Raw genomic sequence first — 15,035 nt, forward strand, 5'->3', positions numbered from 1 at the left:
AAGCAGCAGTTGTGAGTGGGGTGGCCAAAAAAAATTATTCGCCCTCATTAACACTCTAATTTCGACACCTCAGGCATATATATATTATATATATGCCTGAGGTGTCGAAATTAGAGCATATACTCTTGTATATATTCTTAAGATTAGTATTTGTAGTACGTGACTTTTTAAGTGCAGGTGACAGATGCACTTTCAATTTGTTAGGGTACAAAAATGAAGTATACTATGGCCTTAAGTATGTATTTATGTGATACAGTAAAAACTATTTTACAATTTTAAAAGAACTTTTGTATCTTTTTTGTACTCAAGTGCTATTATACTCTACTGTTCAGTCTGAGTGAATGTGTGTGTCTCAGTCAGTGTCGTGAACTTTGAGCTGGTCCTGCGCTCCACATACTGTGATGTGGGATTTTCTCTTTTCCCAGTCTTCTGTGCTTCACTGTCCTGGAAGAACTCCTCACCCTTGATCGCATTACAGTATAGGAAAAACAGGCTTTGTGTTCACGCTAACAGACTCTACCTTCACGCTTCATGCACAGCATTGACTGTAATGCAGCAAGCTGATGTGACCTTTTCATTCAGTTTGTCAACTGTAAGTACACTTCACTCCTGTGCAGTTAATTTTAACCTGTTTGGTAACATGGTACCTTCATGAGGTTAACAGTGTCAACATGACTGGGCCAATGAGAAGAGCTTGAGCTCTGTGAACTCAAGTGTTAACCCGGTTCTGCAGCTGTTCACAGGGTGATGGGTCAGGTCACATGGGTAGTCTCCTTGATATCTCAATCCTCTGGAGCATCTCAGGTTAATAGGCTAATTGCTGAGATTCAGACTCAAGCTACACCCCAATAAGAAGCCAGGTGTACTGCGCTGAAGTGATTTGATCTGACCCCACTGTTGTGAGGTTACAAGCTACAGGGTGGAAATATAAAACATGCTCGGGTGCCTATAACCGTCTGCTTTATACATGAATACAGGTCATATAGTTTGTGGTTTAAGGTTAGCATCAAGCAAAACTATTTAATGATTTAAAAGCAATCTCATTTTAATCCAGTATTGATTCTTAAAATTTGTTCAGTGATGGATGTTATGCACTGCAACAGGCCCAAATGTATTATTCCCAAATGAATAGATGCAAAATAGGAATTGAATCTGTAGCAGGCCGTTTAATATCAACTCAGTACATTATAGCCGCTGTATTGTTCAGGATTCATTTGTCTTCTGTTCATTCAGCAGCAGGACCAGTCGGAAATGAGCGAATGAGTGGACGTGTGAGGCTGATGTGGAACGGGGGTTTATTAATGTGCTCCGTAATGTGGCCGCTGGAATGAGTGATGCGATTAGCGGCTGCTACACACACAGGCACATACTCGTTTAACCTTTGACCCTTGTTTGCTTCAGTCTAGCTGCCCATAGTGAGAAAGTGTGATGGGGGAGGGGAAATTTGAGAGTAATCTGCAGCCTCGTATGATTGTTCTATGAATACATTTAGTAAATTTCCTACTGTAAATGTATCAAAACTCAATTTTTGATTAGTAATAAGCATTCATAAGAATTCATTTGGACAACTTTAAAGGTGATTTTCTCAGTATTTAGATTTTTTTTCACCCTAGATTACAGATTTTCAAATAGATGTATCTCAGCCAAATACTGTCAGATCCTAATAAACCATACATCAATGGAAATTGTATTTATTCAGCTTTCAGATGATGTATAAATCTAAATTTCGAAAATTTTACATGTAACACTGTTTTTTTTTTGGTCCATGGTCACATATCTAACTGATGTTTGTGTGAATTTCACAAACATGTCCACATTTCACTCCAGATCTAAAATAAGAAATTGTAAGAGTTGTAAGAAATTGCGTTTTAAAATAAAGCTATTATTTGGGTAATTTAGCTTTTTGACATTTTCATGCAGTCAGGCATATTTGACACAAATTCTCATTGTCGTAATAAACATTAGAAGATAATTATCATTATTTTATAATTATTGTATATAAATTCATGCTTTACTTTTTGGGGTCAATTTTTTGTTTTTGACAAAAAAATCCAATAAAAACTGTAATGCTGTGAAATATTACTAAGATTTAACAAAAAGTTTCTGTTTAAATATATATTTTTTAAATGTAATTTATTCCTGTGATGGCAAAGCTGAAATTTCAGCAGTCTTTACTGTCACATGATCTTTCAGAAATTATTATAATATGCTGTTTGGTGTGCAAGAAACATTTATTATTATTGTTATTATTATTATTATTATTATTAATATTATAACAAAGTAATAATTTCCAACCTTTCTGAATGAAGCCTAATTTGAACAAAGAATCTTTACTGACCCCTGATTTTAAATTATACTGTAAAACGGTAAGAGAAAACGAATAAAAAATAAGTTAGTTATATATAGTTATATAAGTTAATATATATAAATAAGGCCTTCAGACACATTCTTCCCACTGGTCGCTGTTTTGCGACTTACTTTCTCAGCTGGTCGCATGAGCACATATTTTTATTAGTATTTATTTTTATTTTTTTTCTACAAAGGATTATTCAATGCATGCTGATGAACTTTTAGCATAGTTAATAGTTGTATGGAAACAAAAGTGGTTAACATTCATCCCGTTCTTTGTCACCAGTAGTAGTATTAGTAATTTGAATTTTGTGAAGGGGAGTTTCTCTTTTGCTATGTTATAAGCCGGCTTCAGATGCTTTCACTTTTTTATTTGCTATCTTGATGTCACTGATTTGCTTACATCTACACACCCTTTCCTTTTCAAGACTAAAACAAAAGATGGATTCATAGTTATTCTTAATTAAAAAGCACAACAACAATAAAACAGTAATATAAAATGACAAAATATTTATATAAGGGGTTATATGATGCAATTTACATTTTTTCTTTTCTCTTTGGGGTCTTACAAGCTCTTGGTGCATAAAGAAGATCTGTAAAGATACAAAGACTTAAACCAAAAGCAGAAGTGGTTCAGTCAAAACGCTGCATTTATAACTGCGTGAGAGGATAATATGAGCTGTAAGTTTGACATTTTGCAAGCTTTATTTAACATCACAGCTGACAAACATATGGAATACTCTAAGTCAGATACACAAATTATTACATTTTGATGTCACTAAAGGGAAATAACCTGATTTATTAGTACCGTAGTCCTGTTACACAGCATACTTGCATTGTCAGGTTACTGATGTGTATGTGAACGGGGAAACCTGGTTATTTTAATAAGCTAATGTTTGTCAGTTATGTAAATGTGCTCATTGTCTCTCTTGTTCACCCGTCACTGTAGTTCAGCTCAGTGTGGCCACTCTGCTGCCATCTGTTGCCGGTGTACGTGAAGCGATGCCAGTTTCATATTGTCTGAAGTTACTGTTATCATCTCGGGTCATTACTACTACAATATCGGGAAGTTCAGGAACCTATTACCTGGAAATAGCGAGTTCTTTTAGTTGTCTGTTCCTTTCTGATACCTAATAAGCCATGATAAGCCCTAATCATCTGTGAGAGAGAGAAAAGTTAGGCTTGGAGGAACCTACTGATGCGCTGATACAGATAGATTCAGTGGCTGTATGCAGTCTTTCTCCTTTTTAGTCATTTGTTTTGAGTGACCTTAAAACTCTTCCACAATTCACCTTCCTGTCACTAAAGAACAGATTGTTGGTACCACAGTGCCCTTTTGAAGTTTCTCCTCTGAAAAACTGCTCATGTTATTTTTTCCCCAGATTCCTTAGTTCTTTTTCCACAGACTGTGAATTCCCAACCACATTTAGAGCTCTTCCAGCTCTGGGAAAAGAATAGCTGTCTGATTTTCTCCAAGCGTAATGTCTCTATTTGCTGAAGTGGTTTGTTATATTTCGGTGGTTTGGATGCTGAAATTATGGATTTAAAATGTTAGTGAAATATCCAGTTACCCTGCATGTATAGCTCGAAGGACAGCGGCACGGCTGTGTAATTGGATTCATTGTAGTGAGATGATATGTCGGGAACGGTCATCTCCTGCATGAGGCACTTCAGATGTGAGATGGCGGTCATTTCTTTGTCTTCTGTCATTGGTGAGGAAGTTAGTAATTTCAAATCTTTACGATAAATGAAATTTTAGCCCTACGGAAACCCCAATTTTAACATAGAATGATTAGTTTTACACAGGTTGTAACCTTGTGTGTGTGTTAGCTGTAGTTTAATCTAGACGCTGTTTAAATCTGACAGACATCCAGGAGTGTTCTCATTAAAAAAACAAAAAACAAACTGTAATAACTTTATTCACTAAAATAATGAGCTTAGTATAATAACAAAATATAACAAATAAAATAATAATAATAGTTTATTATTATAAATTAGTATTGATATTATAGTAAAAAATATTTTTATTCTAAAAATTATGTATGTATAGGATTTTAGAATTTGTATAAATGTATTATTTTTATTACTATTATTAAATTAAATTTCAATTTTATTCTTTGTTGAAAAATATTTTAGGATTTTAGAATGTGGGTTCTATATGATATAAGTATAAGTATAAAATGGTTTCATTTAGTGTGTGTGTGTGCGTGCGTGCGCGTGCGTGCGTGTGTGTGTGTGTGTGTGTGTGTGTGTGTGTGTGTTTGTTTCTATAGACTACAAGAGAAGCGCATCTGTGTTCAGATGACTGTCACGTCAGTCATTGGAGTCATATTGTGAGCCTTTATTAAATGTGCTTCTCCCTCTCCTGTTCAACTGCTGTGGAGCTCACTTACACACACACACACACACACACACACACACACACACACACACACACACACACACACACACACACACACACACACACCCCATTACATCATCCAGCTGTAGAAGTGAGAACCTCATTTGCCCTACTGTGCCACGAACTGTCTCTCTCAGACTCTGAGGGAATAATGTGGGTTCTCTCACACACTCATGCATGCAAACAGATATCAAGACACAGAAGAGAACCTAAACCCTGGTCTTCTCTGGTGCTCAGTGGGGTTTAGAGAAAACCAAACGGTTACAGAAACCTCAGCCCTTCTGTCAGGCAACACTGTGTGTAATTCTCCCAGCCTCCACATTTAACTATAACTGAAAATTCTGTCCAGTTTATCTTTACTGTTCAGTCCTGGAGAACGCTGCTTAAAATGACCTTTTCCTAGCAAATTTTCCAATTCCAGTTGTTTTATTCCTAAAGTATTTAATAATAATAATAATAATATGTATTATGATTTTTAAAATTTGAATACAATTAAATATATAATTATTTACTTTTTTTTTACATTACATTATTCATTTCACACCTTTTTTTACATTGTTTTATTTAAACATTATTCCAACAATTGTTATATTTTCTGTTGTGACTTGATACGTTAACTTGTACAGTATGTATATTATAAATAATAAATTACCTAATGTTTATGTATAAAAATATCATGAATAATATTAATGTTAATTGTTATATATAACATTACAACTTGAAGTTCAGCTATAACTATATATAATCCTGTATGAGATTTTTAGCAGAATGTCTGAGCTGCTGTATTCCATACAATGAATGTTTATTGGGACTAGGGACTTTAAATGCATCATTAAAGTGGTCCACGCAACTCATGCTTTGTGTTCTGTTACTTTTGTAGCCATATGATAGATTAAGGGTTAGGGGTGTGCTCAAAGCAGGAAACAACGTGTTCTACAGAGCCACTAAAAGGTTAGTCGCTTGCTAGCAGTAACATGTTGCATTACAATACATGAAAGCTCACTTACCACATACACAGAGTATGGAGAAATGTCTGATAGGACGATGGCGAATGATTTGCCGATCCTGAGCACCAATGACAAACATCTAATCTTGTCAAATGTTTGGGAAGTATTACCGCTTCATAGTATAAAGTCCTTGTGATCGCGACTCTCGAAAGTGAAAGTAAAATGAGAGCACCCAATCGAAACCGGTTTTAAAAAGCGGCTTCCTGATGTCTGCAATTTATATACAGTCGCCTAAATTCACCCAACGATATAATTGCGAAAAAAAGTATTTTATTTTTTTTTATCCTCCCATCCCGTAGGCTATTTATTCCCTTTAAGATTTCTGTAGTACACTTCGTTTCCTTTCTGAACATGGAACTGGGATGCGGCGGGTGTCAGCCATAGGCAGTGGACGATGGCATCGTCTATTGGCCTAACCCTAACGTCCGTAATGCTTTACTATCAAGTATTGTGCCAAACCCGATTCTTCCAGCATTTGTCCTGCTCTGAAATCATGAACTAATACCATATTATTTCTTAAATTATTTAAATGATTTCTTTCAGATAATCCAGGAAAGAAATGAGAGGAAAAAGGTAAATTATGTAATCCAAGCAAGGTTATGTTTTCATGATTGTGAGTCTAGGTGCTCCGAGAGACCAAAGTCAGTCTGCTGGCTATGCATGACTAACTCAGCTTTGGCACAGACTCATAAAAACTTAGTCAACTCAAACCTGTGAATCATAAAAACAAATGAACAGAAGTGATGATGCTTCATCCAGGTTGCTGCTGATCTCATGCAAAGAGCTTGAACGAGGTCCAGTGCTCGAGGTGGTATCTGCTCATGCCAAGAACAGAAGAACAAACGATGATGTTTCTGGATTGAGAATGTGAAATTGATATTCATGGGCCTTAAATGCACCAGATGCAAACTCAAATTTCCCATTTGAGCACTATAGCTAACTCAAGAAAACAGAGCATGCACAGAATGCTAACCGCTAGACCAAGGCTCTGATGATGATCTGCTTGCATGGATTCTAAATTCTGTTCTGTCATTTTGTTTTTCAGGATTACGTAGGAATGAAGAGATGAAGGCAGTGGAAGTTTTGCCCATTCTAAAGGAAAAAGTGGCCTTCTTGTCAGGTGTGTTGTTGATTTTTAGTGCTATTGTTGCTATAACTATGTGTCTTTTATATGTCTAGTGGTCATAACATACTTTCTCAGAAGGAAGTGCTCTACATATGGTCAACAAGAGCGTGTATCTTCAGTATTTCCAGAACAGAAAAGCATTGTTTTAGTTTGAAAAATGAAAGAAAATGTCATACCTGTACACAAGAATAATCCAACAGGATGGTATGGAAGCCAGATTCCATCTTAAACTAAAGATAAAAAAAGAGAGGAAAAAAAATGGTCAGTCACATTGTATAAAGGTGTATAAGTGTATAAAGCTGCAATTCCCAAGAAATAAAGTCACTTTATTTTTTTTAACTTTTATTTTATTTGTTTTTAAAAAGGCTTCCATAGGATCAGGAAATTACCTGAACTGGAAATTTAAAATCGCATTATAGAGTTATTTTAATATTACTGACTTATTATTGTAGTATTTATTAATATTTTGAATTGGCTTTGATTTTGTTAAAAATCAAAATTCAAAATTGATGAATTCATAAATTGATTTTTAGTTTTAATTTTAAGTTTATCATTTTGTAAAAGCTTGTAATTTTGTTATGTGCTCTTGTCATTTGTATTAGTTTTTGTTTTAAATATTTCTATTCTTCAATTTATAACTATTTTAGTTTAAGCAGTTCTAGTCTTTAAATTTAAATACTTATTTTATTTGAGTTAAGTTTTTAGTTGTTGCAGGTTTATGTCAATTATAACCACCCTTGATCACAATAACAAGACAACGTGTTTTTGACCCAAAATAACTTTTACTGAATATTACTGTAACTTCTCAAAATATTTTTAGTTTGTGTGTCATTGTGGCCTGACACAGGCCATAATTTGATTTAGACTGTAAAATGCTCTCCTTCTCTCTTGGTCTCTGAGCTTCTGTTTGGCTCTTTTAGTCATACGACTAACAGACCAGCACTAAAATGACTCTGAAACAAAGGCTACGTCTCCATAGGGATGAGTAACCGTCACAAACATGTCCCATGATACAACAACAAGCACAATCAACAGGCATGAAAGTGTGCTTAAATAAAGGACTAAGCATAGGAACTGAATCTGTAGAGCCCCAAGTGTGAACACACAGCGATTTCTGCATAAGCATGCAATTACATGCTTTTTATTTATTTATTTATTTAGAAATTGTTATTGGTTAAAGTTGATTTATGCAGGTCTACATTATCTTTACTATTGATGTTATATTTTTAAAGGCATATTTCACCTAAAACTGAACATTTTGTGTAAAATAATAATTTAAATGGGATTGAAAGTACGGTGTTGTTTTGGAACTCATTGACTTATTGACATTATATGGTCAAAAACTATTTAAAAAAATCTTCTCTTGTTTTCCACAGAAGAAAAAAAAAAGGTTTGAAATGATGCGAGCATGAGTTAAATGATGACAGTATTTATTAGAAATTACATTTATTAGCCTAGTGGTTAGAGAGTTTGACTCCTAACCCTAGGGTTGTGGGTTCGAATCTCGGGTCGGCAATACCACAACTGAGGTGCCCTTGAGCAAGGCATCGAACCCCCAACTGCCCCCCCGGGCACCACAGCATAAATGGCTGCTCACTGCTCCGGGTGTGTGTTCACAGTGTGTGTGTGTGTGTGTGTTCACTGCTCGGTGTGTGTGCACTTTGGATAGGTTAAATGCAGAGAAGGAATTCTGAGTATGGGTCACCATACTTGCCTGAATGTCACGTCCCTTTTTCAAAAACAAATCTAGGTAAGCTAGTCAGCCTCACTAGTTGTTGGAAGTTGGGTAGTCTTGCATAGCCAGACCTTCAGGTAGACAGCTGAAGGTCTGGAATCCATGGCAGTTTTCATTGGCCAAGGCCCGCCCATGAGGCTGTTTGACCGACATGTCAAATAAACCAATCACAGTTCGTTTCGTTCAGCGTCACGTTTCGGGGTGTGGAAATGTGTGTAAAACTCTTGGACAATATTTTAAAGATTCTATGCAGCGAACATTAAATATTTGACATACTTTTGAATATACAGCATTTAGCTGATCCTGAAAAGCGCTCGTCGTCACAGTTGTAAACTCAACAGCTTTCTTCTTTCATGAGGGGGTTTGGCGCCACAGCATTTTTGTTTCCAGGTGGAACATTAAAGAACGCGACACAAATGTCTCACCGAAATCCTGTATAATTCAACCAATCCAGTGACGACTTTGACACTCCAGAAGTGTTTCCACTTTTGTGTTCCATATGCATCAGACGTATAGCCAATGTTCCGTGGGCGTGACGTCTGAGGCTGAGACTAGATGTTGGGTGACTACTTGACCACCCTGGCCCACTGATCTTGACTCGTTTGGATAAAATTAAATAGTACATAAATGTACAGATTTCTGAACTTAAATTTAGACTTATTCAGTCCATTTTACTTATAAACTGAACATTTTACACTTATAAACTGAACATTTTTCCCAGACACTAAAAAGTTCTTTCAGAGAGACTCATTTCAAGTATCTAAACACTTGAAAAGTGAACAGCAGCCGAGTCATTCAGAGAGATTTACAGTCATGATATCAAATCATGTAACAGGGTCTCATCTTAAATTATCTCACAGTTACCCCGAAAAACAGTCTATGCTGTCATTCAGTATTACCTAAAGAAAGACACTGCGCTGAAAAACATTGACTTGATTTAATGGTAACGAGATTATTTCAATAATGAGTGACTGCCTGATACTGTCAACAACAGCTCCAGTCCAGCAATGTGCTGCTTTTTACAGCTCTAGTGTTTTTCATCCATGGTCCTTTTTTTTTTTTTTTAAGATTATAGGCTTCAGTCAGAGTAGAATTAATTTGGCATGAAAACAAGTCTCTACAACATATTGAATGAACTGTAGTTCCTGCCCTTTTAGATTAGTTTGTGCCATATGCTGTTTTGTATGCCGTCTACTCTGAGTATAGCCTGATAAAGACATTAAATACCAAATTACCCAAGTGACAGGTAAATGTGCACCAAATACAGAGTATTTGATGTTGGGATTATGGGATATAAGAGGCATTTTAAAGTCTATTTCAGTTTTTATCAGCTGATTTAATGTCTTTCCCTTTCTGTTGACCCTCTTTATCACTCCTGCATTGTTATTTCTCCAGGGGGCAGGGACAAACGTGGCGGTCCAGTTTTAACATTCCCATCACGAACCAACCATGACCGAATACGACACGAGGATCTCCGCAGACTCATCGCCTACCTCGCCGGCATCCCTAGGTATTGACACACTCACTCGCTTCTCAGCTAAAACGAGCTCTGCCCACCAGGAGCACATGAACTCCTTCAGGATGTTTTAAAAAAAACATCCCAGGATGCACCTGCTGGGCATTGTTGACTGCTTTTCTTTCACTATCCGTTCAGACTCATTAGTTCCTCTAAATCTCTCTGCAGAGCAGTCGTGCTCTATAAACATGGTTTTTTATGGAGCCTTCAGTGCCTTTAGAATAAAATGCTAGCTATGAAATTATACATGACAAGATATAGGAATCCAAAAATGTTCAAAATGTCATCTCCACCACAGAACGAATGATGAATGTGATATAACAATGAACAAAAATGACAATCATGTGATGTTAGCAGGCAGATACTAAAGTTGTTGAGGAAACGCCCATATAGCGTTTTGCTTCTGTTTTACTCCTTTCTCTACTCAGAATGGATTTAATGTCTGAGAGCAGCATGACTGGATGGTTTATCATCATATTCGTCATATTTAATAAAACATATTCCTCAGCCAGTAATCGCTCTATACTTTAACAGAAGGGAGGGGAATAGAAAGCGAGAGATTTATAGATATGAGAGAAACGCAAGAGGGGACGCGATGGGAAGAGTGGTTGGTGGGAAAGGCAGCGTGGGCACGATCAAGAACCTGCCACAGTTCAGCCACTGCCAACAGATCTTCCTCCTCCTCATCATCCTCGCTCACAAACTCTGTCCCCTGCACCCACACAGTCACACCAGAGAGAGAGATCTACTGTTACAAAGCAAATCCCCTAGAGAGAAAAAAGAGAAACACACAGAAAGATGGGAAGAGATGTATCATGGTAAAGAGAGAGAGAGCAGGAGCAGTCATCTTTAGAGATGGAGAGCAAGCGAGTGTGCAGGAAAAAAATGGGAGGGCGAGTGAACCAGTGAGCAAGACAGGGAGAGAGAGAGAGAGAGAGAGAAAGAAACCGTGTCGCATTCGCACAAGGCTGTGTGTTCATCTACAGCTCGTCATTACTGAGAGCTCTTCGATCAGACACTTTCTGAGGTGAAATCGGAAAGGCAGATGTTTGACTGACAGCTGTGTGAGAGACACTCTGGATTTCAGAGTAACGGACTGATGCAGTCGGTCAGCTGCGCAGCTTATGTCTTTTAAGACAGGTAGAATGCTGACAGATTGGATACTGAAGGCCATCAGCTCTCTGAAAGCAGCTCATTTAATAGAAATTTGCAGCTGTGCTTAATGGGTAAGCTCTGCCATGCATCCCTCCATCTGCTCTTTTATATGTGCATTGATTTTTTTTTTTTTTGATCAGGAAAATCATTTTTTCCCTTTATTTTTAGTTCCTCCAGTTGCAGTTGCAGTTGCGGTTGCTTTCGTTTCTTAGCTAGGAGGATGCCCCATATATTATGTAATGCAAAAAGGGTTAAAACTCATATTTTGTTCTCTATCTCTTTTTTTTTTCCTGTCATCCAGCGAGGACGTGTGCAAACATGGCTTCACGGTCATCGTGGACATGCGTGGCTCCAAATGGGATTCCATCAAGCCTCTGCTGAAGATCCTGCAGGAATCGTTTCCCTGCTGCATCCACGTTGCCCTCATCATCAAACCAGACAACTTCTGGCAAAAACAGAGGACCAACTTCGGCAGCTCCAAGTTTGAGTTTGAGGTACGGTCACCTTTCAATCTCTTACTTGTAGGGTTGTGTTGCTGGGGGTAGATGTTGACGTCGTTAGAGCTTTGCTGTCCATCTCTGCATATTCATTTTTTTCTATTTTTTGATTATTGCATGCTATAATTAGATAGTTCTGTTAACCGTGATGATGTGTGTTAGCAGTGTTAAAATCTGTGCTTTTGGTTGTCATCATGATATTTAGAAAGAATTAAAGGCATTTCAGTGGTTGTTGATTACTAATATTTTAGATTATTTCTGCAATCCTCAGAAATGTCATGTGAAATGCCTTTCTGTGCTGCATTTTTTCGTCTTATTAATTAATAATCTGCAGATTTGTCTGTGACATCTGATCTGTGTTGGTGTGAGCATGTAAAGGCGGCTCTGGTTGTGTGGGAGTGTGTGGGTGTTGATGTTCTGTGTGTGTGTGTGTGTGTGTGTGTGTGTGTGTGTGGGTTAACTAGATGAATGTCAATGTGGATGCAGCAGAAATGCTTTTTCTGCATATTTTCTGCATTTGTTATATATTGAGCTGTCTCGATTGCAAGGTGTTGATATTTTTTATTTATTTATTTTTTGCTCACAGAGTGAGTGGAAAGCTTTTTTTTATGCTTGTTTTTATTTGAGTGCAGCGGTGTTTGTTTTTATTGGACGAGAGGCTTTTGTGTGTGCATGCATTCAGTTTGACAGTGAAAGGGCACATGTGGAAAAAAAAGAGCGCTCATGTCACAGCTGCAGAAATTTCCAGTGCAGGAGAATAATGTTTTAGATCAAATTATAATTAGTTTCTCAAGCCACCATGAATAAAACATGATTACGCAAATATGTGATAAAGACCAATCGGGACCTGGTACGTTACAGTGACATCACTGACAGTTACACGTCATGTCGGAATCACCGTAATTAAAAAAATCAAAAAACATCTGAGATTCTGCTCTGAGCTTCGCATCACATCCTTGGACTTGTTTCTATGGCAATGTTCATAACTCCAAAAAGATCAATGTCCTGCTGTGATGTGAATGACAGGAAATTCTTCACTTCATCAGTTCTGCTCTATTTTCTCATGTGAAATATTGAAGAAAAAATAAAGGGAACCAGATAAAAGTGTTTGTAACAGTATATAAAACAGAAATATAAAGAGATATATGAAGAGAAATATGAAGCTACCTTTAACTAATGAGGCTGCTGCCATTTAGAACTCTAGAAATCTAAGCTTTCCAGTACAAGGAATTATAATTTTATTTTTATGTAATATGATTTCAAAAGCCTTATTCACACTGTGAGAGTGATTCATTCCAGTGCTTTATGCTAGATGGCCTATTAGTATTAATTGGTACATATATGATCACAAATGGGATCTATTGCTGTTAAATCTGAGATGTCGAACAGTTTTGGACAGTAATTCCATTTTCTTTCTGCTAAATACTGAACATTCTGTTTGCATGGGGTGGGCGATATCTCGATATTTAAAATATATCTCAATATTTTTTAAACACAATATGGATTTTGACATATCCTATATATTGACATATTGTTTATATTTAATTCTGATTCCGCCACTTTGCTTGTTTGCGTTCTCTGTGCTGTGCTCGCCCCCGCTCGCTCACTCCCCGCCTCCTTGATTTTGTTCCCCCTCCCCTCGCGTGTGGTCTCATTGAACATGGCGGTGTCCACAACCAGCCTGGAGGCTACAGAACTAGTCTCAAAAAAAGGACAACTGGCTCAATTATATGGAGATACTTCGGTTTTAAGGCGTCAGACGAACAGCAGGCAGATGTCTACTGTAGGGCCCTTTGATTTCCGCTATGCAGAAAACGCAGACGGAATCGCGGAATCCAGTCATAAAAACGGAATTTACAGTTTAACGTGGAATGTCACGGAATTTGTCAAATTTTTAATGAATTAATCAAAAGTAGATCATTACACTCTTATCAAATCGTGATATGGACTAATATCTGTAAATATTAAGCCGGAAAAGTCTATTTAAATATGAATCCTGCATGTTCTGCATGTCTCTGTTAATGAATTGAGCAGAAGCACGTCTTTGTTCATTACACATACGGAAGCGCGCGTGATGCTCGCGGTGATTTCTGCTTCTGTCGCCTCACTAAATGAGGACGTGAACACATGAACAACTTCTCCAGAACTGCACTGAGAGTCACTTCATGAGCATTTGACCGTTTAATTTGAGTAAAACTAGGGTCATCACATACACAGAACTGTAAAGGTATTCTAGTCAACCCGTCAAAATAAAAGTCCTGTTTGGTTTAAAGACAAGTATTTGCCAGAAATCTATTACTATTGTTCAGCAGAATGTACATAGCCTACTACTACTACTACAATTAAAATGAAACTAACATAATTTTTAAAGGAATAATCACACAACATTTCTTCCATGTTTTATTTTTAATAGTAAATCCCCTTTGTTTACCGAAAAATAAAGTTTGCTTAATTTTCAATAATTAAAAGATAAATTAAATGAATGTTTTATGCCTTCATTTGATAACCAGAAAAATGTAAATACACAGAATTTCAGAGGGGAAAAACATTTCATAAGGCTATTTTAAGAATTTTTTTTTATCAAATTAAGTTGTTTTTATGCATTTTAAATAATTACACATGCTAAAACACAGAATTAGGTAACAATAAAACATATGGTGAAAAGAAAATAATACATTTCATAGGGCCTTAAACATGTAATATTTGGCATATTTGTTTTTGCAGTAGTTTTTGGCGGGTTATTTTTCCTGTAAAGATATCGAGATATATTTCGTATATCGAGATATAGCAAACTATATCGAGATATATTTTTTGCTCCATATCGCCCAGCCCTATGTTTGCATGTTAACTGCATCACTTAATGAACAAGCTACGCTATCTTTACTCCCATTGGTATTGGCCGTATTACTTTGCTGCTCATTTGCATAAAGGTCAACTTTTCTCAGCTTTGTTGAGTTGTTGACCAAGTGATTCACCAGCATCAATAGCTATTGTTGTCCATAAAAATCATTAACTCTCATTGAAAATGAATAATTTTCAGGTACTTTATCACTGCCTGTGTGAACTCCTCGTAAAGTCAGTGGAAATGCCTTAAATGCCTTAAATAATAAAAGTTTAGTAAAGTGATGTTGTAATTAACTAAAGCTAAAACTATTAAAATAATTTAGTTAAATGTATAAATTGAGATGCAAAATATCATGTTACTAACTTACCGAAATAAAATAAGCTTAAGATTAATTGATAAGACCA

General features: G+C 36.6%; 1 protein-coding gene across 7 annotated transcripts in view; it reads left to right on the forward strand.

Moving 5' to 3' along the window:
* Positions 1-15,035, forward strand: part of LOC132145391 (triple functional domain protein) — a 104,511-nt gene that overhangs the window by 40,159 nt on the left and 49,317 nt on the right. For 6 of the 7 annotated variants that reach the window (XM_059556398.1, XM_059556393.1, XM_059556394.1 and 3 more), the window contains exons 3-5: positions 6,803-6,877; positions 10,014-10,128; positions 11,591-11,783. In XM_059556398.1, the coding sequence (XP_059412381.1) occupies positions 6,803-6,877; positions 10,014-10,128; positions 11,591-11,783 (383 nt within the window). Of the gene's footprint in view, positions 1-6,802; positions 6,878-10,013; positions 10,129-11,042; positions 11,361-11,590; positions 11,784-15,035 lie in introns of those variants that run through there. The other variant, XM_059556397.1, reaches the window with a different exon arrangement.

This window comes from Carassius carassius, chromosome 8 (assembly GCF_963082965.1).
Source record: "Carassius carassius chromosome 8, fCarCar2.1, whole genome shotgun sequence".
NCBI lineage: Eukaryota > Metazoa > Chordata > Actinopteri > Cypriniformes > Cyprinidae > Carassius > Carassius carassius.